The 22,847-nt window shown below is 46.4% G+C and overlaps 7 protein-coding genes across 7 annotated transcripts; 3 read left to right on the top strand and 4 right to left on the bottom strand.

Moving 5' to 3' along the window:
* Positions 1-613: 613 nt before the first annotated feature.
* On the bottom strand, positions 614-2,586 carry HD556DRAFT_1328058 (uncharacterized protein). The gene is made up of 9 exons (XM_041301602.1): positions 2,452-2,586; positions 2,175-2,398; positions 2,094-2,122; positions 2,032-2,042; positions 1,743-1,981; positions 1,596-1,694; positions 1,180-1,542; positions 918-1,132; positions 614-867 (listed from the first exon to the last, which is right to left on the bottom strand). Exons 1-9 carry the CDS (start codon positions 2,552-2,554, stop codon positions 861-863), a joined length of 1,290 nt encoding a protein of 429 aa, XP_041166657.1. The 5' UTR covers positions 2,555-2,586; the 3' UTR covers positions 614-860.
* Positions 2,587-2,686: 100 nt separating this feature from the next.
* Positions 2,687-4,735, top strand: HD556DRAFT_1328048 (uncharacterized protein). Its single transcript, XM_041301601.1, has 11 exons — positions 2,687-2,822; positions 2,886-3,005; positions 3,061-3,086; positions 3,136-3,165; positions 3,227-3,308; positions 3,359-3,428; positions 3,478-3,499; positions 3,560-3,988; positions 4,046-4,127; positions 4,186-4,305; positions 4,364-4,735. Exons 1-11 carry the CDS (start codon positions 2,738-2,740, stop codon positions 4,414-4,416), a joined length of 1,119 nt encoding a protein of 372 aa, XP_041166656.1. The 5' UTR covers positions 2,687-2,737; the 3' UTR covers positions 4,417-4,735.
* A 493-nt stretch (positions 4,736-5,228) lies between these two features.
* HD556DRAFT_1328039 (Cullin) lies at positions 5,229-8,482 on the bottom strand. Its single transcript, XM_041301600.1, has 13 exons — positions 8,365-8,482; positions 8,286-8,311; positions 8,217-8,231; positions 7,816-8,166; positions 7,431-7,763; positions 6,871-7,380; positions 6,732-6,821; positions 6,405-6,683; positions 6,063-6,356; positions 5,748-6,008; positions 5,554-5,691; positions 5,456-5,503; positions 5,229-5,404 (listed from the first exon to the last, which is right to left on the bottom strand). The coding sequence occupies exons 1-13, from the start codon at positions 8,372-8,374 to the stop codon at positions 5,399-5,401; spliced, it is 2,361 nt and encodes a 786-aa protein (XP_041166655.1). The 5' UTR covers positions 8,375-8,482; the 3' UTR covers positions 5,229-5,398.
* Positions 8,483-8,511: 29 nt separating this feature from the next.
* HD556DRAFT_1328038 (armadillo-type protein) lies at positions 8,512-12,728 on the bottom strand. Its single transcript, XM_041301599.1, has 13 exons — positions 12,304-12,728; positions 12,089-12,192; positions 11,607-12,035; positions 11,232-11,557; positions 11,038-11,178; positions 10,819-10,983; positions 10,596-10,770; positions 10,284-10,539; positions 9,675-10,230; positions 9,474-9,626; positions 9,241-9,424; positions 8,932-9,191; positions 8,512-8,878 (listed from the first exon to the last, which is right to left on the bottom strand). Exons 1-13 carry the CDS (start codon positions 12,534-12,536, stop codon positions 8,663-8,665), a joined length of 3,198 nt encoding a protein of 1,065 aa, XP_041166654.1. The 5' UTR covers positions 12,537-12,728; the 3' UTR covers positions 8,512-8,662.
* Positions 12,729-14,267: 1,539 nt separating this feature from the next.
* HD556DRAFT_1328033 (uncharacterized protein) lies at positions 14,268-16,835 on the top strand. Its single transcript, XM_041301598.1, has 3 exons — positions 14,268-15,232; positions 15,283-15,641; positions 15,692-16,835. Exons 1-3 carry the CDS (start codon positions 14,312-14,314, stop codon positions 16,710-16,712), a joined length of 2,301 nt encoding a protein of 766 aa, XP_041166653.1. The 5' UTR covers positions 14,268-14,311; the 3' UTR covers positions 16,713-16,835.
* A 223-nt stretch (positions 16,836-17,058) lies between these two features.
* Positions 17,059-20,943, top strand: HD556DRAFT_1328030 (uncharacterized protein). The gene is made up of 15 exons (XM_041301597.1): positions 17,059-17,612; positions 17,666-17,712; positions 17,763-17,958; positions 18,013-18,205; positions 18,254-18,636; positions 18,682-18,805; positions 18,858-18,919; positions 18,972-19,232; positions 19,283-19,394; positions 19,453-19,527; positions 19,579-19,815; positions 19,866-19,996; positions 20,046-20,143; positions 20,194-20,345; positions 20,399-20,943. The coding sequence occupies exons 1-15, from the start codon at positions 17,184-17,186 to the stop codon at positions 20,779-20,781; spliced, it is 2,883 nt and encodes a 960-aa protein (XP_041166652.1). The 5' UTR covers positions 17,059-17,183; the 3' UTR covers positions 20,782-20,943.
* An 818-nt stretch (positions 20,944-21,761) lies between these two features.
* Positions 21,762-22,201, bottom strand: HD556DRAFT_1328026 (uncharacterized protein). The gene is made up of 3 exons (XM_041301596.1): positions 22,107-22,201; positions 21,888-22,065; positions 21,762-21,818 (listed from the first exon to the last, which is right to left on the bottom strand). The coding sequence occupies exons 1-2, from the start codon at positions 22,190-22,192 to the stop codon at positions 21,888-21,890; spliced, it is 264 nt and encodes an 87-aa protein (XP_041166651.1). The 5' UTR covers positions 22,193-22,201; the 3' UTR covers positions 21,762-21,818.
* Positions 22,202-22,847: the final 646 nt, after the last annotated feature.

Raw genomic sequence — 22,847 nt, 5'->3', positions numbered from 1 at the left:
TCTTGCTTAGCGCACCTTCTATATGCTTATTGGGTTATCTTTATTGCACGCTGGACGTGGCTATCGTACCTCACCATAGCGCTTGGTTTATCTTACATATGGCTGTTGGATTTCATGGGATGGAAGTTGGGAGTAGCTATATCGTATCTCACTGTGGAGCTTGTAACTTTGCATCGTTTGTGTTGTGAATGAAATATACATATTGTGTTGCACTTGTGTCTTATCTGACAATGTGCATCGTGGAACACCCTGGTGAGATATCTGGATACTTGTGATTCTACATAATGCTCAGCCCGTCACTCAGTCTAACCCCTAGTCCGGTGACCTTCCTTCTAAATCTGCATGAATAAATGTGCCAATGTTCTTGAATTACACCAGCAGCCCTGGTGACTAGTAGAATTCGAGATTTACAGGGAACTTTCATTTGTCGCGCTGGCCAGTTGTCCTGGGATTGTCGTGGTCGCCTCTATGATTGATCGGGGTTTCCCTTATGACGTTGCTTGCTGTATAGGTCTGTGCCACGCACGTCCAGATATTGTGTATCTAGAGGGCTACGTCGCTCACACATACGCAACAGAATATGCCAGACTGTCGCTCCTAACATGATAATCGACACGGAAATGAATATTATCCTTCACTGGGTGTCTGTGTCCGAGTCGACCTCGACCCTACGTTATAAACGATTTCACTAGGTAAGATGTAATGTTCTCCAGGCGTACGCGAACATGCAGTGAATTTTTCAAGGATGACAGTAAAATAAGCAGATTCATTGGCAAATAGTGTATAGGTGAGGTCTGGTGCGATCCCTGCGTGAGTGCTTGGGGCCCTGGCTTCTCCATAATCCACGATTCCGTGAAGATTCAAGGACTGATACGCTGAGGGTGAATATCAACAAAATACTGGGGTACTATGCTCACTTCTTTAGCGTTTGTTTCTCCTCTCTTCGCCGCCACCACTCCGGTGCCGTGTCGGCACGGGACTTCTCCAGTTTTTGGAGCTTGTCGAGCTCCGCCTTGATGAAAGCCTCCAAGAAAGCAGGGGCATTCTGTGATCGCTGCTTGGGATCTGAGGAGGGCCACTGAATCACCTTCACAGACCCACTTTGCATCTGGTCCTCAATAGAAGTAAGACTCTAATCACGGATGAGTATACGAATCTAAACTCAGGCTGAGAGCGAACCTTGACCACATCTTTCAACTGGACAATAGCTTGCCCCTGATTCATCCACTCCCGAATCGAGTTGACCTCTTCAGGAGTCCACTCGCGTACCCTTGGGTCATCCATATGCACGTTAACACCTACTGCTCCCTTCGGGTGTATCAGCTTCTCTGCACCACCAGGCTCGCTAAATAGTCCGTCGAACCACGATGCAACATTTTCAGATGCGTTTCTATCATACTTTGGAGCGAGGACTCGAGTCTTCGCATGAGATGATGGAGTATCACCTAAAAACAAGTAGTCATAACCAATATATTTTTCCAAGTCAAACCGTTGTTCTTCTGGTAGTTCGGGAGCATTGGAAACTTGGATGAAAGACCGATCCTTGGATGTAGAATATCGTCAGTATTATGGAATTCGATTTTTAAAAGACATACGGGTTGACTGTATGCTTCTATGACGAACGTGGACTCAAATGGTTGGACCATTGGAAATTGAACCAGATAAAGCGGTATTAGGACTGGGTAGGCAGCTTCCTTTTCTGGGGTGAGGGGGAAAGGGATGCATCAGGTGAGATGACATACTATATTGGTTTTTATGAAGCGTGGCTCAAAACGCGCATCATGATCTTCATCACTAGTAGCATGAGTGAAGGACGAAGACCGTGTACTGCTAATAACGTCGAGTGGACTGATAGTGTAAGGCATGCATATAACATCAGAACCGTGTTGATGTGTGAGGCTCTGAGAAAATGGAACGGCCAAGGCAGGTTCTACTTGGTCATTTCGGAGAGCAAGCCTCCCAAGCAGGCCAAATGTAGCGCCTTATGAAAGTGATTAACCTCGCTGGCGTGCCTGGTGTGGAAGATTGTACCTGGTAAGTAACTATACGCGATTCGTTAACTTAGAAGAAGTTTGATAAATGAACTAGTATACCAGTCGTTGAAATACGCGGTCACGATTCGCTGCAATGCTCCCGCTTGAATAAATGTAGCAGGAAGAGGTACTTGAATATACCTGCCGTTCATCGTCTTCATCAGTCAAGTATGACTCGACTTCTGCATCCAAAAACCAAGCAGGAAAATAGACAGGTTGAATGCGGATGGGTTGAATTGGCTGAAAGTTTCCACCTATATACTTTGCACCGAGCGACCCAACGAAATCGCGGAAGAAGCAACCTGCGGAAGCAGCTACACCAACATGTCTGATGGCAGCCTCCTTTGAAAACGCGAATGGAATAGCTGAAACATGTCAGTCAGCGGACTGCAGCGGGTACGAGACGAATGCAGGTGACCTCTGACTTTTGGGTGATATTGCGGTATGATTTGTGAGTAGCTTCGCGGAGAAGACGTGCGGTTGAGATCACGCGCAATAACCCCTGCTCGTCGTTGCAGCATCAGTGCTCCTGGACAAAAAAGCTTTTAGACCGTGCAATGTCAATGACCATGCTCCCCGGAAAAGGAAAGTCGGCTATATGCCACGTGACCCTTGTGCGATATACGTGTACTGTAACTTAATTGAAAATGCATCTTGCCGTCAAACTTCTGTCACCCTCCCTTACTCGAAGGCCTCGGTCCGCAATGCACTTGGCTTCATACATAGCCATTCTATGGCTACTTTTTGCTGTTCTTGTCAGCGCAACCGATCTATACACAATTCTTGAGCGTCAGTCCAAGGCGTGTACCAACTGGTCTTGACTCGCGTCTGACTGATATACTCGGCATTTAGTGTCCAAACATGCATCGGAGCAGGATATCCGTAAAGCATACAAGCGGTTAAGCAAGCAGTATCATCCCGACAAAAATACGGATCCAGGGGCAGAGGAGAAGTTTGTTGATATCGCTCATGGTAAATTAAGTTGCACCCGTTTCCACAGAATAGCATCCTCATGATACTGCATTAGCATACGAAGTCCTTTCAGATTCCACGGTGCGCAAAAGTCTCAAGCCTTTCTTATAGTCTGCTCAAAATTATTCAGAAACGCCAAATTTATGATAGGCATGGTGAAGTGAGTCTAGCATCGACTCATCATATATTCATTCGGATATGAACACGCGTTTCACTTATAGGAAGGGTTGAAAGCGCACGAAGGTGGACAACAACATCACGCCAATCCTTTCGATATATTTTCCAACGTTTTCGGTGGTGCTTGTGGGTTTACAGCTCCTTGCCGCTACCTCTTTGCGCTGATCAGTATGTAGTCAATACACAGCAGCAAGTGCGTCGTGGACAAACTGTTATAATTGATTTCGAGGTTTCACTTGCAGATATGTAAGCTCATCTCCGCATTTCTGCAATGGTTAACTGATGAGCCGCGCAGGTATATGGGTGCCAATATTGACGTTCGTCTTGACTTGGCCTTTCGCATTGTTACTCAGTTGAATTGATTCTTCACCCACTAGTTCACGATGAGGAAAAAGATACTTTGTGACCACTGTCGCGGCTCAGGCGCTGCATCGGACGGTGACATTCATACTTGTTCAGGATGTGGTGGATCTGGCGTGAAAACCTTCAAGCAGCAAATATTCCCCGGCATGTTTGCACAAACGCAGTCGACATGTAACGATTGCGGTGGCCGTGGAAGAATTATCAAGAAACAATGTCCACACTGCAAAGGGGAGAAGGTGGTCGAGCACACGCAACAGTATACTTTGGAGTTGAAACCAGGTACACCAGAAGGCTTTGATGTTGTATTTGATGGAGAGGGAGATGAGAGTCCAGACTGGGAGGCCGGCGACGTTGTTTTGAGAGTACGAAGTAAGAAGGAGAAAGGTGCTTGGCGACGGAAGGAGAGCAGCCTGTACTGGCGGGAGACCATTGGTATTGACCAGGTAAGCCCAATTGATGTCGCCGTCTCCGATAATTTATTGTGCCTACTTGAATTATAGGCACTCCTCGGATTCCAACGCAATATCACGCATCTCGATGGTCACGTCATCGAGATAGATCGCCAAGGAGTGACCCAACCTGGTGAGCTGCTATCGTTTATTCGTCTAGCCAATGAGGGTGGTGTTCAACTTAATCATAGGTCATGTTCAAACCATAGAGGGCGAGGGGATGCCCTTGTATCAGACAGACAGTGTCGGCGACCTCTTTATAGAGTACAATGTTGTGTTACCTGTTGAACTCCACTCAGACATTCGTCGAAGTAAGTGATATTTCAACCTTGCCGTGGTATGGTTCATCGTTTTGATTGCATCTCGTAGAACTTGTCGAGGCGTTTTACGGACCAAGTCACCGCGATAGAGATGAGCTTTAGATATATTTTTCGTAATTTATATTTTTTCCGTCATCAGTTTGTGTGAAAGTGTCCCATATCAAGTATTTTGGGCCGGGGTCCGGTGTTTCTAACCTGCCCTAAGGCTAGGTTGCATATATAAGATAAGCTGAATCGCTTTTATTTCCTTTGGTTCCGGACCCCTTCGGCATGGACGAGGTTGGTTATGTCTCTGCATCCTAGTCCTTTGACTGAACGTTTCACAGTGATCCTGTGAAGCCGTTGTTAAGTGCTAGTCCCTACGCTGCGAAAGTATCGAGCAATAGGAGAGCGTATCTGTTAGCCAGGATAGTCTTTGGAAGATAGTCCAGGCAGAGTGGCCCTTTGTCTGCATCACGGTTGGTCTGACATTGTCAGGATCTTGAGCAAATCTCATGAAATTTGCAGTGGATTTTGGGCGAATCGTGGATGAAGTGTGTTTACCTTCGTCTGCAGATGTTCAAGTTGTTGGCAGCCTTTTCAAGCTGGCCTTCGGTAAGCCAAGACCTCATGGAGTATGACATCTTGTTGACATCATCTCAGCTAGTTATTGACATGTGCCTTGGCCTGCAGCCATGGTGATGTGCATGCTCGTACGCGGCGGGCATTGCTACGTCATAGCGTGGTGTAGGTTGTGAGCGCGTGTTTGCTCATGGGTGTTTTCCCATGAAGTTACCTTCAAATCAATTAACCCAGGACGACAGTCTCTGATGGACACACTTTCGAACTCTTTGATTGTGTTTCCCGTCAGAGCCTACATGTTGCTTTGTCAAGTATAGCAGTATGTAGCAATGCATTTGCATCTCATTGTAAACGTGTGTGCAAGAAGTGAGACTCCAAGTGCTGGTACAACCATGTTGAGCCGCCCCCACGACCTTGCGTAAATGTTAGCTGGTGAATATATATAATTATCCACTTGTCATCCAGAAGGATTGCACAAATTGTGCGGGATGACTCGTATAATATTTGGTGATGAATCCATGCCTCATGCCTGAACGGTAACGATGAGATGAGGAAACACGGAAAGATCACAAACACGTACAAGATAATTATAAGACTTGCGATCTTCACAGCGCTCAAGATACTCTCGCTGTGCCAGTTGTATAAGAACATGCACAGTAAACGAGCAATGCTACGCACATCAATTAATCCCTCAATTCGTTTCTTGATATTCTGAGGGTTGGGCTGGAATCGAGAGGCAAGTTGTCGAGTGACTTCATTAACGAGGTCGTTATGAGTCAAGTGCTTTCTGTCTTTCATGATGCGAACGATGCACGCCTAAGCGGTGGACATCAGAGTTCATGGGATATGATAAGACTGATTGTAAGCCTCACCTCGATTTGATGGTGTCTTTCCTCTTCGATACGATCGCGAGTTTCTCTCCGTTCCTTAGTAGTTTCCACCTTGGCGGACACTGTGCTAATTTTAATCTTCTGCATCGGACATGTGAAATCATTGTTAAACGAAAATGAGTCCGATGGATGAACATCTCGTCCGGGGGGATGTTTCTTGAGAATCTTGAATTTTGCACATGCTAGGGATTGCAAGTGCCGTTGAAGCTCAGTATCTGGAATTGAAGTAGCAGTTTTCAGTTCCTGATCAAAAGTGTCAGATAGATCCAAGCATCGCAAGCTAGTGAGAACCCGCACCTCATATGTAAGAAACTCATCGTCTGTCAAATTCTCGAAAAGCAGCAAGATCACGAGTGCAAATGTCGACACGTTAACATCGTGTTTCCTGGCCTTGAACTGAACACGAACGTCGGCATTTCCGAGTGAGGGTTGCCATGCGAGGCGCCGCCCTGAGTGGCGGGAAAAATAGAAATGCTCGAATGACTTGCAAGCTCTGATTAGGACTTCAGGGAAAATGCAAGATGCACTAGAATGCGACATGGGCCAAAAAGTCGACGTCATCACGGTCACGGAGATCTCCACTTCAGGTGCCTAAACGTCCATTGAATAAACACAGTAAGACGAGATCACTGCTCCTACCAAAACGCCTTCAAGGTACTTGCGGTAGGCTTGCATAGTATCAGCGGATATCTTCATATCATGGAACATGCCCTCCAGCTTTTGAGTGAATTGGTACCCGCACTCAACTTTGAGCTTTGCCAGCATGCCTCTTTCAGCATCATCGGAGACCGACCTGCCAAGTAGTAACCGTTTGGCAAGATGATTCTTGTAGTATCGCTCGAAAGCGTCTTTCTCCGTGATGTACCGGAAAACCGTGATGGTCTTGTCCAAGACAGCATCGACCTCCATATCGGTTTTCTGAAAAGAATCGATGAGCGCGAGAATCAGGGGAGTTGGGTTACTAACGCCTTTGAGGCCCTTCTTGAGGTTTTCATCGATGAAGAGCGATATGTACTCTGGTGCCTTCTCATTTAGGTTGATGAAGTCTTCGAATGCCTTGTGACATACATTAGGATATATAGGAACTATAAAACAGAATGCTGACCTCATTTAGAGAGCTTTCCACTTCTCGATTGTTATCGAATGCTCGCGTCCAAATGCAGTCGAATTTATCCTTCAGATCGAGCACAGTCTGTACCCATTTCAGGGCCAGTGTCAATGTCGGAGGGCCCATAGCTGTGCGACCCTGACCCTTGTCTTTTCCTTTCGTGTTTTCAGTATCATTAAGGTCTCCATCGTCCATGTCTTGGCCAGTGTCAATGCTGGTGGAAGCAAGGTTGATCTCTCTTCCTCTCCGTAAGATGGAATCCTTGAACGACCTTCTGAGGGTAGGCAATCCACTAGGAACCATGAGAAATAGACGGTACAAGCGGTTGAGATCGTCAAATTTATCGAGGTCTACCATGACATCAAGGCCAGAATTGGGCATACCGATAACAGTCGACAGATTATGTGTTAATAAATGGCGCTCGAGAATCTTTCGGAGAGGGCCACCAGTTTGGGAGAAGAGGTAATGATAAGTTCGCGCTTGTTCCGAATCGAGACGTGCCTCGACCTGCACATTATGAGGGTAACCTGAATCCTTTGGGTGGAAAGAATACATACTCTTCGCAGATACTCTGGTGCATCACAAGTCTCCAGAAGTTGTTTACCTTCAGCGGAATAGAATGCTTCGCTGGCTGTAAGCACAGCCGGCTCTAGATCCCGCTTGTAGACGGTTTTGGCGTCATGATCGACGCTCAGCTGCAGAAGGACATCGACGCACTCCTTTACCACAGAGCGGCTGATGACATATCCATCACGCTCAATTTGGATTAAGCTAAGGACTGCGGAGGTGACATGGTCCTGTATGGGGGGTCGTATGATGTGCTTCAAGAAGAGATCTAGGCCAGCATCCCAGATTTCTGGGACATCGTTAGCCTTCGTATAGACGCGATCCTATGGACGCTTTCGCGTGAGTAATTAGTGGGTATATCGATGGAATGCTCACCATGTACTTGAGAATATCTCGAAGTTTCAACATATTCCCAGTATGATCGTCCCATACACGCCTGAGAGCCTTCAGTAGCGACTCTCCCTCTTGACTTTGTTGTACAGGATCCTTGCTGCTGCCACTGGGGAAAGCAGGGACGAGTTCGCTTTGTGCTAACCTATCGATATTCTCTGCCACCAGCTGGCAGACTCCCTTGTATAATATGCCACCGTTCTTATACAGTACCATGTTGTAGGCGTAGCGATAGTTCTCCTCGAATGAAAGGTTTGATGCATTCTGGTTGTGGATTTCACGGATATTCGTGGAGAGGCGGGACCAAGTTTCATCCAATGATACTTCTGATTCGTGCTGAGATGGCTTATCAATTACGAGCAGCTTTTGTTTCACAGATCGCTTACCTTTCGGGGCGGTTTCTATCCAAAAGATTTATCGTCAGGAATGAATGGCTGGCGGAATGTAACACGCACGATTTTTGTCTTTACTGTGCGGCGTGCTGACAATCAACCAGCTCAGTAAATTCCTTGCAGTCGAAGGTACGTGACCCACTAGAAGCCATCGTTCACGCAGTAGTTCAGCAGTAATTGTAGGCTCCCCTTGAGGCAGACCATAGAAGGAGGATCAACTACTTGTTCCTTCTTGGATGGTACCGTGACTTCAGTATAACTCTCCGACTGCTATTTCGGGAATAGTTGCCTCTATTGAAATCAGAAGCTGTTGCCAAACATCCCACAAGCAACTTCGAACACAAACGGGTGATATTCTTGGGCCACATAAAATATTTATTCATTCTTGCGATAAATGTGGATGCAATTACTGAAACAAATGAACGAGAAACCCTGACATGCTACGAGGAAGCCTGCGATCGAGATGAACGAACGAAATCAGCAAAGTACTTCCGAAATGCCTTGTTATCAAGGTCTCGAAGTTTGCCCGTGAACTCCATGGCGGTATCTGATGGCCAGCCTTGTGAAGGAAGGAAAGCAGACAAAAAGAAATCCTGTGCTTCTTGTCCTCTAGTTTTGCAGACTATCTGGAGGAAGTTGCCAATTTCCAATAGAACCTAATTCGGATGTTAGATATGAAGTGGGCGGCAGATGCTACATCGGTACATACAACCATCATCTGTCCATCCTTAATATTAAACTGGGGTGATGAAAGCACCACGAAGGCTGTGGGAACGAGACGCTCGTAAACAAATCGTTCAAAGCCGGGTACACCCTGGGCTTGGCCGTCAGCTGCTGTAGCTGGTCGGCACCAGACCTGAACACAGCGACTAAGGAATGCGAAAGCAGATTTCTGGCTACTCGAGTCCGAAATATCTTCTGCCAATCGACTCATGCTGATCAACAGGGGCTCGAAAGTGGCCTTGTTTCCTGCACAAATTTGAGACCAACCCACAACAACAGTCACTCGAAAACTCACGATCAGAGATAAAAATGTCATGAAGATCGGAGGACATGACGTTGGTCAACAACGTCAGATAGGCACGCTTAGTTTCTGCATGTTCGACACTGTCATCAGTACCTGTAACGGGCTGATTGAGAAGCTGGGTGATGTGGGCGCTCAGAGGTCCAATGAGCTCGTCCAGAACATTGAAAAGCTCGTTCTGTTGGCATAAAGTCAGGTATGAACGTACAAGTGAGTGCAATCCTCACCTGAAGCTTGTGAATAAGCAACCCGATGAAGTTCATGAAGTCGACGAGCTCAGAGGGTTCAAACTGTGCAAGAAGGTTGGCCATCAAAGGTGGGATCAAGTGAGTAACACTGGATCCTGTCGTGGCAATGATTCGCGCAAATGCGTGTCGCGTCTACAGATGATCAGCCTGGCATGTGTTAAGAACAAAATACCAACTTACTGCGTCGCGCACGTCTTTGAAAACGTTCATGGCCTCCAGACATGATAAAATAGCCTGAGCAACCCGCTGAAACACGTCTAACGATGGAAGACAATATCCCTCCGGCACCGGAGAAGGATAATCTGGAAATCCTTTCGCAACATTGCCGAGCGCCATAATACTGTGATGAATGCGAAGGATTGGGATGGGATCCTTCCCCCCTTTTGCCACTGTCAAATTTGAAGAAAGCTCATCTAGTAGCGGTGTCACGATCGAGAGTAACATGCCCGCTTGCTGATCAGGAGATTTTGACACCAAGGACATGAGTGTGCCCAAAGTCTCAAACAGATAGAGCTGCGAGTCGAACAATCCAGGGTTTTTTATCGCCTCCGCTAAGAGATCGTCATCGGGACTATCAAGGGTTGGTAGGTCTACTTGGATAGTCAGCAGATCCCTGATGCCCTGCACGAGGTTGACTGCAAGTTCCTCGGAAATGTCGTTTCTGCTTTCTTTGATGAACCGGTGGAAAAGATAATATGTCCGCGATCGAACTGTGCTGTCTGGATTGTGGAGTCCCCTAAACCATGTATATCAGTAATGTAACACCATCGCATGTCGCTTCGTGCCTACCGAGTATCAACAATGGCCTCGAGTGTCGGCATAATGCACTCTTTACGGATCTTAAAGAAATCTCCATAACGGGCCACGGTTTCAAAAAACTGCATGGCAACTAAGCGGTGAGGGAATGCAGATATACCACTCTGTACCAGAGCCAGTAACATCTCCCCATGAGGGGTCAACGGATATTCAGAATAATCGACTTCGCGGCGTTTCTCTTTTGGCACGAGAGGAGCGACGCAAAAGGCCGCACGGCCCTTCCCTCCAGCTGTAAAATTGAGTCGTGAGATGAGGCTTGAGTAATCACGGTAAATTATCCCATACTTTTCACGATCTCGCCGAAGATGTACACGAGATAAACTGCCAGTTCAGCGTCATTCCAATTAAGCGACATCCCGCTGCGGTAGGCTGACAAGGTCTGCAAGGACATTGTTCTGACCGCATTAGTCACAAGATCTTGGTCAATTGTGAACACGGCATCCATCGACAATTTGAGATCCTAGAAGAAAGTCAACGGGCTAGAAGCGGCAGGTGACATCAAAGCAACCTTGCGTAGGGTTTCAAATGCACTAAAATCATCATCGTCCAAGTCGCTAGGATCTTCTTCGTCGTCCCACTTCATCTTCTGCATAATGACTTGGAGCAAAGACACGAGGAATGATCGTTTCGATTCTTCAAGCGGATCCGTGGATACCTTTCGGGAGCGCTTGTACTGAAATAATGATCAGTCTTGCAGCAGGGGTCGTTATAGTAAATATGGACTCACACTTGCAAGGATGGTCTGCAGCAAGGGAAATACTGTCGAGCACGTGTCATCATATTTATCTGACATAAATCGCAGCATGACGGGTAGAATCTGCTCCAACAGACGCGTAGCATCTGCCGCAACCTCAGGTTTTTCGCTTTCCTATCCAAAATCATTAGCCGGCCGAAGTGCCAAAAGCTCCGGATCAAACCCACCACTTCGGTCAGCTTTGACAGCTCAAGGCCCAAGACATTCAGCAGGCGGCCGAGGGCCTCCCGGTAAGACTCTTCCCCTTCATCTTCGTTGGATCCTCGCGCAACTTGTTCTGCACTTGTTTTTGATTCGAGCGCGTCGATCACTTGACCGAGGGCCAATACCTTGACGAGCTGCAGCTTGTCTTCTGGTTCCTTGAGACCCTTTGCTATAATGCGCAGCAAGGCTGTTGATGTTGCAAGGCGAATAGCCAGATTAGGGTCAGGGAGCAGTGAAAACAAGAGAGGTATAGTTATGGGTGTGATAGTCAAATTGATATCAATCCACCCTTTGACTATCATGAGCACAAAGTCTGATGGTCACAACTGATCACATACCCGCGTACGAACCAAACGTCCTAATGCCCCAATCGACTATCTCTAGAGCCTCGGAAAGCTCGGGCGAAGATGTTGTCGTTTTTCTGAGTAACGCCAACCGTTCCGTCCCATCAACAATAATCGTCAATACCGCTTCATTGATCAACGGCGCATCTCGCTCTCGAACAGCATCTCTGACGCGAGAGTCTCGCGTATGCCGAATAGGGTTGAATGTCCTCGCAGACTTGATTGTTTGATCTGCAACTTCACCAGAGATCTCCGATATGAGGTGGAAAAGGAGAAGCGAGACGTGGCGATTGAATTGTGGCTGGGATGGAGACTCGGGGAGACGAATAAGAGAGAAAAGATCGGTGAAGAATGTTGGCCACTGTTCGACGTATGTGCATAGGAAGAATAATGTGAGTGTATGCGAGAACTTGTTGCGAAGATCTGTAAGTCATTGTGAATGTTTCTGAAAGGATCGATGCATGACGAGCTCATACATGATGCATTAGATTCAGCCGAGCCATAAACATATTCAGATTGTACATAAGATATCAGGGATTGTTGCAGAGTACGAAATGAGTCTTCATCAAGAGGTTCGAACCTGTAAGATAAGCAATAAATCAGAGCCATTCCAACTTCATTATATATGAAAATAAAGGCGGGTTGTCATGTTTAATATCCTCAACCTGCAAATGAAACCAAAAGCACTTACCGATTGTCAAAGAACTCATCTAGCAAGCGCAAAGAATAGAACCTGACTGATTCGGGGTATTTATTACCCTCCGAGGTCATGCCCGTGAACGCTGTTAAGGCCAGTCGCCACGTTTCGTTCGCATTTTGGCGGAGGTTGGATAGATACTCAAAGGCCTGCTGGTGGAGATGACTTTGAGAGGGTTCAGACGCAATGCAAATTGCCTCCACATAATGGGGAATTTCTTCTTCCATTGCTGTAGCTGAATCGTCTACCAAACACGGCACGTCCCCGGATGCTCGCGGTCAGTTGGTTTGGAACACGAGGAGATTTGATAAAAGCCGAAGATTTTTAAAAATGAGTAGGGTTCGTGAAAAGTTGTCAAAAACAAACGTCGTGAGCCGTGTCAATGCTGGTCACTGGTGTGGTGACTCTACTAGTAGCTGATCACGATTGCAGTGGCAGTGTAAATTTATGCTTTCAACGCATCACGTGGCTTACGTTAGACGAGCTTCTCGTCATCTGTACAGGGGTTTGAATCAGTTCACCATTCGACTCGAGGAGGAGTATGACGCTAAAATTTGTAGTAGAAGGAAGATTACTAGCTATTGAACATGCGAGTGGGATGCAAAAGCAATGGAAAGTGGAGAAACTGATGCTGAAAGCTGGTATGATGCAAGCCAAATTACTGAAAAATAAGTCAGGCACTGAGTCTACTTATTGATGCACATCCTCTAGGCAATCAATGAGTAATCTATTACTCAAATTTTGTACTTCAGTACCAGTTAGAGAAATACAAGTGTTTAAACTTTTAGTACAAAGAGAGTGCAGTGTACCCAGGCATGTTTCACTTGTCAAATTTATTTTTCTGATTGAGTGCTAAAACTACTATTATTCATCCCTCACAAGTTGGTAAACAATAAGAAACAGAGTATGAGACTCTGGCCTTTTTGCCAGTTCTCTGAATTTCTTTTAGCTTGGGAACTGATGTTTTCCAATGAGTGTGGCACTGGGATGACCAAGCTATGACCCCGTGACACTGTACAGCTCTTACAGGTACATAGTTTACTGATTGGCAACTCTCCCTTCATGTGAGTTCTACCACGGACCAGGCACCACTGGTTTTGCCAATAACAGCACCGTATACATCACATAAACTCAAAACGAAGTAGATGACAATACCCAAACCAAACACTGATCAGACTTTGAAAATTCGTGCGACTTAGCGGCAAAGTCAAAGTGTAACCAAACATCCACCATAGCTCACTCCTACACTGCTTTAACCCTTGATGTTTATAAGGTGGCATAGGGGTGAGCACGAAACTTACTCGTAACCATCAATGCTCGAGCCAAGCGTAATTGTGATTTTATCCCTAAAAGTAGGATAGAATTCGATGGAACGACGGAATTTTTATTGAAATGTGATCGCAGCATGATGCATGATGGCTCACGACCGCCGGCCGCGAGCTTAGGTCGCTTTGAAAAATTAGCAGCCATTTCAGCCTGGGAGTATTTCCAAAATCGAGGGCATCCACTTTATGAGAAAGGTCTCCCTTCGTCTATGACTAGGGGAGACTAGGGCGCCCACGATTGCACGACGGCAATCCCCTAGTTCAACAGCAAGTCTGCGGATCCTATAGTATGCTGCAGACCACGACACGTCTACGTGTTTGGCCATGCATGTTCAACGTGGGGCTACTGGAACATTGCGTATGACTCACCGTGAGCCAAAGACAGAATAATGATGTTCTCTACGTCTAGTCAGACATGAAAAAAATCGCAATCAGTACGTCCGTGACAGTTATCAGCAGGATTGTGATGGGATACTCGAAGCTTTCTGCCTTCAAGGAGAGGATTTTCGGATTTTCGATGCTGCATAGCCCCAAGGATATGTATGTAAGACCACTTGGTAATTCAAAGACCGCAGCATGCTGCGTGAGAGTGGCCTGCCTACTTCACCCTAATTGAGTCAATCAAGCGTGCAAGCGGCAATAAAAAGCCCTCCACCCCTTTCAATTGAACGATCACCATGGATCCTTTACAACCCAAGCACTCACCTGCCCATATACATGAACCCACTGACAATTCAACACTTTCTGAAGTAGAAAGCCTATCTGACTCTGAGTGGCTCGATGTTGCCAGTGGTCGTGAGTCTGATAGTGACTCGATCTATTCGTCCAGGGGGACAGATCAAGGACGCACATCTTCACGTTCGCGGTCAAGACGTTCATCATTTAGCTATGGAAGTTCCAGAGACGGAGACGTCGATGCCTGGGAAGGCTTAATTGAAGACAGTGCCGACGAGGGGCTGGTACCCGATACCGTCCGCCTATCCGGCTCTCCACTCGCCTTCTTTACTACTCCGACTGATGATGATGTCGGTGATGTTACAGAAGAGCAGCGTGTTAAAGAGGGTCTAGATCAGAGTATGATCAGTACTCTGAGCTCCTCTCGCTCAAGCTCGGTTCACGCATCCACTGTGATTACGTCGTCGCGCGATTTGCGCCTATCCTTCCCGGATCCCATTTTCAGTTCCCATGAAGAGCTCTCCAGCACTTCATCCGAGAACATATCATCGCCTTCCTCTGATGCCATGTTCTCTGGCCCGGACCCCGATGTCACCGTGCATATCACGGACCCGGGAGGACCGGACCTGTCTCACGCGCCCGGGAGCTCTTCAGTCCCCATAACCATTGATGATGCAGTATCCGCCTTACTCGACTCTGACCTGAATATTACACTTTATGGGTTTCATTATCCGCATAAATGGTCGTTTGTGTCCACACTTCTCGAGAAGGCTGTTCGTGGTGCTCGTCTCACCATTACCACACCTCTCGAGGAGATGGACGGCCCTATTCGACAACTCCGCATCGATGGTAGAACAGACAGGAGCTTGTTTTACCCTCGCATCATTACAGTGATCGACCGGACTCAAGGTGGCAGGGAAGATGTAGGTTTGATTCACTTCTTCACCGGAAGATTAATTGCAACGCCCTGCAGCCATTAGCCGATTTTTCCACAGGTCACCCAAGTTTGGCTATCGTTTTCCTTCCATTTTCATCTCTGCAGCTTCCAGAGCATGCAGCGTATCTTCCTGTCCTTGTCCCTGCTCCTTGCGCCATAGACAGTCTCCAGTCTGAGGATGCAATTCACAATTCCGCGCAGGAGGCGTGGGACCTCTTCAATGTCCCCAGTGACAGGGTCCTTCGGCTTAGCGATACTGCTTCATGCGTTGTGAATGCTGATGTGATTGAGAGTCTTCCTCCATATCGAGCACATCGTGCTTTTGATCGCATCTTCCTTCGTGGTAAGAAGAAATCGGTCAAGCTCTCAACCAATTCGCCGCATACTTTCACAATGTAAGTCTTGCTGTTATTGGCCACTGATGTAACTGAACATTGAATTCAAGACTTACCATGGTGTCGCTTGTGCTTGGCGTTATGGTAGGATCCACATTCCGCGGTACTGCACCTGCAGTTACCCCTACCCCTGTCACCACTGCCGTGGCATCTGCCGCTTCAACGCCATTCCTTTGGGCACTCCTCTACCCTGTCATCAATCGCTCGCACGAATCGATTCCAGCAAAGACCGAGTCGACAGCAATATCAATCCACTCTTCTCTGAAAGACTTCGCCTTGTCAGTATTCAACCCAGACCCCACATCGGTTTCTATCTTTCAGGAGACCTCTACATCTGGGTTCCGCAGCACATCTTCATTTTCGGAGAAGCTAAAGCTTTCCAAAGATGTCATCCTTCGTCCGACTTCTTCCCTCATGTCTCTTGAAGGAAGCACCAATTCACTATCTGTCGTTCCTAGTATGACATCCTCAAAGGCCCATGTGGCAGAGGCAGTGCCAACTCCGTCTTCGTCCGCACTCACGTCATCTACTCTTGGCCTGAGTTTCTTGCAGGACTATCTTCCCAAATTTGTGGATACGCATGCGCCCGCTGTCCTAGCTGCTGTCAATGCTGACATGCAAGATATCATCGACGCTCTCGATTCGCTCGTCCAAGCCATTTCCCGACAAGCTCACGCCATGATTGCCCAAACTAATGCGCTTATCCAGTATTCGACAGTGCAGTTTGAGCAAAGAGCTTCGGAATTTGAGGCGATCGTGGATGCTTTTAACGCCCGTAATGAGCATGCACAGCGTCGTGCAAAGGAGCTCAAGGACAACGGGGCGAAATGGCTTCATGAAGCTGGGGAAGCTCTAATGCACCGTGCTTCACGTGCGAGAGGGAAAGCCAAGGAGATCACGGAGGACATGGAGCAGATCTGGGCTGAGTCGAGAGAGAAATGGGAGGTGTCTAAGATGCGTGGCGCACAGAGGCGCGGGCCGAGGAGGGGTTGTAATAAGGCGAAGAATTGTAGGGGGGGTCGTTCAAAGAAGTGCACTGGCGGGTGGTTGACACATGCTCACTACTATTGAAAGCATGTTATGTTACTGATTTCATTCACTCTATGGTATGCTGTATGACGTGTACATTATGTATGAAGATTGAATATTGATCTATGATTGAATAACGACTGGTCGTATTGGTTCATTCATCAGCTGTAGGCCGGAAGATGAACTATTTTATGATGATGGCGACCAAGAATGAGATTATCGGCAGAAGGTTTCTTTTCAGAGCACCCGTAGCCATGCCACTAGTGTTGCTTATGGTACTAACGGAAAAGCTGCCCAGCCGGCCCCGGAGTACAATGACTAAATTATCCTCACGTGACGTGATTTCATTCACATATGTAACCCTTGCTTGGCGGCCCTGTGCGGTACTAGGGTAAGACTTACTGTTATTATCTTCGAATTTGACCTTTTGATTTGTCTATAGCCAGTCATTAATCTCTTGTAGCTTGTTGCAACTCAATCAACCACTTAACTTGTTCCGTGATTACATTTATTATGCATAATCAGCGACACTATCCATATGTTACGATCCCCCCGGGAGCGAGTCCTCTACCCAACCCTAGCCCACTGCAGGCATACCCAGACGAATTTGAACATAATGCGCCATCTGGGGACCTCTTGAATCCATGGGACCAAACACCTACAACCCGACATCCGAATGGCAGACCAGGTGAACTTCGATCACGCCCTCGTACTCGGAGTGCATACGAGCCCTTACCACCCACCATCTCCTTTCCTGAACCGGAGATACATCGATTTGCTTCTCAACGAACAACACTTCACCCGTATTCACCACGCCACCGTCCCAGCAAGTCCGATGACGGCCATGATTCTCTACCACCGAGTGGAGACCATAGTACGCGGCCCTTCACTCCAGTAACACCCGACTCTGCTTCGTCCATGCATTACCCTCCTGAGGACGATGTACGTGTATAAAATGAAAAGTCGACGATGACGTATTCTGATGACCTCTTCAGTGGGAAGCACCAGTAAACCAACTAACTCAAGAACTGTCCAATGTTTCGTGAGTATCATGGTGGTTTGTTTAATGCGATAGACATTGAAAAGACACAGCCTATATTCTGAGGAGGGTTTAAGACTATTCCAAGCCGGTCATCAATTAGCAGAGAAGGATGAAGAATGGCACCGGCTAGTTCCTCCTGAAGCCCAGGAAGCACTTGGCAAAAAAGAAGTTGAACGACAATCAGTGCTGTTCGAGCTGTTCAAGTCGGAAAGGGACTATGTGGAAGATCTTAGACTTGTCACAGAGGTAGCATCCACCGCTATCATGATACAATCAGATCCAGCTAATATTTTGCCGCAGGTTTTTATTGAGCCTTTACAGTTCGCCAAACCCCCTGTCATTGCTTCCGACAGGTTACGTCCCTTTGTTCAGGAAGTGTTTTGGAATTTGGGTCAGATCTTTGTGCACCATGAGCGTATGCTGGCTGCACTCTTTGAACGCCAATTGGATCAGCATCCGCTGGTACAGAGCGTGACTGACATTGTACTTGAAAGTGAGTTGACAAAAAAATACTTAACAGCTCACATTCAACACCTTTTAGCCTGCTTTCAGTTCCAAGCGGATTATGAGTCCTACATCAAACACTACCCAATCGCAGAAGAGCGGCATCGCACTGAACTCAGTCGCAATAAAAACTATCAAGTGTTCATACAAAAATGTTCTCAAGATCCTCGGATGCGCAAGCGCGACATGATCACCTTCCTTTCCAGACCAGTGACTCGCCTCCCACGCCTTCATTTGATCCTTGAGCACATTCAGAAGATTACAGAACCAGGCCATCCGGATCTTGAAGATCTGCCACTTCTCCTAAACATTTTGAGCGACTTCCTGAAGAGCACACAACCTGGTATTGCAGCCGCAGAGAACAGAGTAAAATATTGGAATGTCTGTGAAAGTTTGACGATGCCCAAGGGACAAATAATGGTGCGTTCTGTGGACGTCATTCGTTTTTCGGCTGATCCAGTGCAGGATTTGGATTGGTATGACGACAGTCGATCACTAGTGTACTCTGGCCCTGTAGCTCGAAGGTCCAAGTCCGAGATGGATTGGCACCCGTGGACTGATCTGTTCGCCGTCTTACTCGACAACTATCGTAAGTTATGTATTTGTCTCTTGCTCGACTTTGGGTCACTGATTTATCGCAGTGTTGCTCACTAAAGAGGAGAGAAGAACGGGAGGAATCCTCAAGCGCTATGTTTCGTCCAGAGTAAAGCCATTTGGTTTCTTTTCACTGATTTCATTGAAACTCATTTTCACAGCCTATACCCTTAGAATATCTCAAACTAGGAAGCTTCGAAGGACAGCCAGAAAGTAGGAGGGAACGGTCCGAAGAAGGAGGGATCTTGGACAGCTTGCGCGCACAATACAAACCCATCTACCCGTTCACGATTTATCACTCCGCAGATAAATTGGAGCGGCGGTATACTTTGTACGCGCCGACCGAGTCTGCGAGAGAGAAGTGGCGGAACGCTCTTGTTGAGACCAAGGGAATAGACGACGTGCGCCGAGATGCAAACAAGGTGTGTACATCCGTATCTGCATGTCGGTGCGCTTTTATTCAACTGATTAGTGGTTTGCACCACAACTCGTTGACGATGGCTCCTTTCGATCACCAGGAGCTTACACTCCCCGCGGTTTTGGATCCAAAGCGTCAGGGAGGGTTGTCAACGCTGTCTCCTTTAGTACGCATCATATTGCTACTTCCCATCTAATGTCGCTTATGATTGATGGTCTATCTAGCTGCTGCCGGCGGCAAGAGGCTCATGGCGGTCGGCTGCGCCACCGGAATCTATGTTGGTTTAAGAGGCGATATCAGTATGAAATATTCACACACTAACCTGTTCCATCACTGATGTTCACCTTCAGGCTTCCGCAAGATATTGTCGTATGGCAATCCTTCCTCTATCATAGTTTTACAGGAATTCAATAAGTTCATCGTACATCATGAGAGCTATTTGCTCTCCTATTCCTTGGACATTCTCGCTAGAGTCGCAATGTACCAGGCCCCTGCAAGTAGCTTAGATGCTTCAATGGAGAAGATTGCAGGGGAAGATGGGACCGTCCTATTTTGTACTGTAGGACGAATAAAACAACGAATGATAGGTGAGCTTTGACCTAACTCGTACAACTATTTGACTCACACCTCTCACCAGTTATTTATGCTCTTAAATCATTCTTTCAAATCACAGTGCATGCTTTGGAAGCCTGCAACCTTTCTGAGCTTCGACGAACTCCATCACGAGGATCTCAGGGTACCGTATCATCGTTTAGACCGTTTGGCGAAGTGAGTGGATGTCACCATTTCCTTTTTATATGCTCATACTGTGAACCAGCCATTGTATGTACCAAAGGATGCCTACTCCGTTATGGCACTAGCCAAGATGATTGCTATAAGTACAGAGAAGGGCATCGTCATCGCCGATCCGACTGAGTATGTTGCTCATCCTCCGCCTTCTGTACTTTACTAATGTAGTATTCCAGCGCAACCAGGCAGATAATCCAGGTCGTCCCGGACTTCAGCGGAGCAACCTGCGATAGTACAGACATGGCCGACCTGAAGACTCGCTGTGAGGATGCTAAGCCCCTCGGCTTAATTCGGACTGAAACCCGCGAAATATTGGTCGTTTATGACAGTAAGTCTTCTCGATTCAAATTACGTCCATAATTCATCGTACCTCCACTATAGCTCTTGGATGCTACATAACGAAGCAGGGCGTTCCCCACCGGAAATGCGGATTCATCCTCTGGGAGACGAAAGCTACGTCATTTGCCCATCGCGGGTCTCATGTGATGCTGTTCTCCTCTGAGTTTATTGAAATTCGGAGCATTTCTACCGGTAGACTTGATCAAGTCATTGAAGGGAGCGACATTCGTTTATTGATGCACACGAACCTGAAATCTCACTCGGCCGATGATCCATTACTCGTAGCGATGCGTGGGACCAAGGACGACAAAGATGGCGTCAGCGACAAGATAATAGAACTAGTTCGAACTGGGGATTTCAACTCCACACAGACACCGATGACACCCACGCCAGTGGAAGGTCTGTGGGATGAGTGGGACATGTAAGCAATTGGCGTACCAGAGGAAGATAATGCATAAGTTATGCTACGTAATTGTGTTTCGTTAGGTGTACTATTTACATGATCATGTATTATAAATCACTATTGCTTCGCTATGATCTCTCAGTACTAGATTGTCCCACGAGTCCGTGTGTCCCAAGAGTCCGCGCATTGACTCTAGCACACGCAATTCTGCACGGAATCCTTATCCATGGTAGATCTGGATTTGCCAAAACATAATACACACTGCCATATTTTTTTTTTGAAGAAAATCGAAGTAGATCTTGTCCCATGAGCAACTTATCAGTGCGAGAGGCATAGAAGACTCGCTCTAAAGGTCAGATCTTCACCTATAATTCTGGAATATTGTAAGATGGTTATACATGATTAGAGAACACTAAAACAAATTTATCCGGGGCACATGCTTGTCAGGATTATCTGCGATAAAGAAATAAGCCCCAGATGTGACAATCTGCCCAAAGTGTTACATAGAGACTGTGTAATCAAAACTCCGCAATGCCGAAATGCTTTACACCATGCACGACTTCACAACACTCAAACGGTGCAAACTTTGCGGAGCGTGAAAAGGCATTGCGGCAGACGTGTGACATAGTGTGACGAAGTGCGCGAAGTCTAGGGAAAATGCACTTTTCTGCGTGGTAACTCACCGCTGGACTCAACACGTTGATTTTCGAAAAAGAAACTAGCAGACCTTGTACTTTCAATGTCACGCTATCGAAATGTCAAAGAATTAATTTTGTTTGTTTGTGCGATGTGGAGTAATAACCAGTTTGCCAAAAATGTGCGAACTCCCGTGGACATCTAGTAAGGAAGAGATAATTGAGAACAGGCAGTGGGAAAGGACTATCAGTGAACTCCAATCATGCCAGCTCTAATGCTAGGTCCTCAGGGACGGTCATTGGGAGCTGATCTATCATTGCCTTCATGTAGTACCACATACAGAGGTACTGGGAAATTGTTAAGAACCAGGCTATACTGTTAAAATTAAGCATAATACTCACTGACTAGAAACGGTATGGTTTTGTAAGTTTGTTTGTAAACTATCAATCCCCTACAATTAAGCTTAACGGCTTCTGATTCCTTTGGTGATTCTCAGGCTTCCAAGAATAGCGCTACCACCGGAAAAATTACCAAATTGGGATATTCCAATAATCTCACTATTCCCACATACCTCCCTGGCTCTACTGCTGCACCAGAGCTTTCCCCTTGCTCACTCATGTATATAAGTAGTAGAATGGCATGTACATACATAAAATGATACAATAGACCGCTTTTTCATTGTCTGAGAGCTTGTACAGCAGTCTACAGTACTGACTACAATATGTGCATCCCAGGACTAAAACATATTCGCTTTTTTGCCCCTTTAGCAGGGAAGCAATTCTGACTGTATATATCATATATTAGAGTGTTAATGAATATATTACACCGCTTGTTTGAGCCTCTGTAGTGTCCTACATCAGTAGATATGTTAAATTCATGAATACCTCTCAAAAAACATAAACCAGTTCGCATTTTTTAGTGTTTAGGTATATAGACTGGTGAATATTATTTCTAACATCTCTTTACTAGTATATACATCATATCAAGAGTATATGTCAGCAGGATCAGTCCCTAGGGTCATATGTATTGTCATCTTCCTGGTGGTTCACTCCCTGAGAAAAATTTTCCTGCAGCTCCGGCCCTCTAGGATGGTAGGTAGTCTTTTACTATGAACATATGGAATATATTTATCACATAGGTATACCAGAACAATACCAGGATCCTTGTCTACAATCCAAAGTCACTTTTTGCCTACAATGTACCATATTTTCGCATTTTTGAGGTTTTTCACTACATTCTCACTACATAGACTATACCAGCTGTTCATATATCACTTATAGTACATATATGAAGCCTTCCCAAGGCCATGATCAGGCAGAAATATGACATAGTAATGATATTAAGCACATATCTCCTATTCTCACTGATAAGAATTCCCAGACATGAATATAGTAAAATATTATGATCAGACTATCTTGGAGTACACTATATATACCAAGTAATACAGTCCTC

The sequence above is a fragment of the Suillus plorans genome (assembly GCF_016647745.1).
Source record: "Suillus plorans strain S12 chromosome Unknown HD556scaffold_3, whole genome shotgun sequence".
Classification (NCBI taxonomy): domain Eukaryota; kingdom Fungi; phylum Basidiomycota; class Agaricomycetes; order Boletales; family Suillaceae; genus Suillus; species Suillus plorans.
This window is presented reverse-complemented; position numbering and strand designations above follow the sequence as displayed.

Bases quoted from the DNA above. Each gene is read 5' to 3' on its own strand.
- HD556DRAFT_1328058 (XM_041301602.1), bottom strand. From the start codon at position 2,554: ATGCTGCAACGACGAGCAGGGGTTATTGCGCGTGATCTCAACCGCACG. The intron at 2,399-2,451 runs GTCACCTGCATT...GACATGTTTCAG, and splicing joins ATATCACCCAAAAGTCAGAG to CTATTCCATTCGCGTTTTCA. The intron at 1,543-1,595 runs GTATGTCTTTTA...TCTACATCCAAG, and splicing joins TAGAAGCATACAGTCAACCC to GATCGGTCTTTCATCCAAGT.
- HD556DRAFT_1328026 (XM_041301596.1), bottom strand. From the start codon at position 22,192: ATGATATATACAGTCAGAATTGCTTCCCTGCTAAAGGGGCAAAAAAGC. The intron at 22,066-22,106 runs GTACTGTAGACT...ACAATGAAAAAG, and splicing joins GGATGCACATATTGTAGTCA to CGGTCTATTGTATCATTTTA.
- HD556DRAFT_1328038 (XM_041301599.1), bottom strand. From the start codon at position 12,536: ATGGAAGAAGAAATTCCCCATTATGTGGAGGCAATTTGCATTGCGTCT. The intron at 12,036-12,088 runs GTATGAGCTCGT...AATGACTTACAG, and splicing joins GGCTGAATCTAATGCATCAT to ATCTTCGCAACAAGTTCTCG. The intron at 10,231-10,283 runs GTAGGCACGAAG...TACATGGTTTAG, and splicing joins GAGGCCATTGTTGATACTCG to GGGACTCCACAATCCAGACA.
- HD556DRAFT_1328030 (XM_041301597.1), top strand. From the start codon at position 17,184: ATGCATAATCAGCGACACTATCCATATGTTACGATCCCCCCGGGAGCG. The intron at 18,637-18,681 runs GTGCGTTCTGTG...GATCCAGTGCAG, and splicing joins TGCCCAAGGGACAAATAATG to GATTTGGATTGGTATGACGA. The intron at 19,395-19,452 runs GTACGCATCATA...TGGTCTATCTAG, and splicing joins TGTCAACGCTGTCTCCTTTA to CTGCTGCCGGCGGCAAGAGG.
- HD556DRAFT_1328039 (XM_041301600.1), bottom strand. The intron at 6,822-6,870 runs GTCAGCATTCTG...GTATGTCACAAG, and splicing joins TGGAAAGCTCTCTAAATGAG to GCATTCGAAGACTTCATCAA. The intron at 5,504-5,553 runs GTGCGTAGCATT...CAACTGGCACAG, and splicing joins GAATTGAGGGATTAATTGAT to CGAGAGTATCTTGAGCGCTG.
- HD556DRAFT_1328048 (XM_041301601.1), top strand. From the start codon at position 2,738: ATGCACTTGGCTTCATACATAGCCATTCTATGGCTACTTTTTGCTGTT. The intron at 3,006-3,060 runs GTAAATTAAGTT...ATACTGCATTAG, and splicing joins GTTTGTTGATATCGCTCATG to CATACGAAGTCCTTTCAGAT. The intron at 3,500-3,559 runs GTTCGTCTTGAC...TTCACCCACTAG, and splicing joins ATATGGGTGCCAATATTGAC to TTCACGATGAGGAAAAAGAT.
- HD556DRAFT_1328033 (XM_041301598.1), top strand. From the start codon at position 14,312: ATGGATCCTTTACAACCCAAGCACTCACCTGCCCATATACATGAACCC. The intron at 15,233-15,282 runs GTAGGTTTGATT...AACGCCCTGCAG, and splicing joins CTCAAGGTGGCAGGGAAGAT to CCATTAGCCGATTTTTCCAC. The intron at 15,642-15,691 runs GTAAGTCTTGCT...ATTGAATTCAAG, and splicing joins TCGCCGCATACTTTCACAAT to ACTTACCATGGTGTCGCTTG.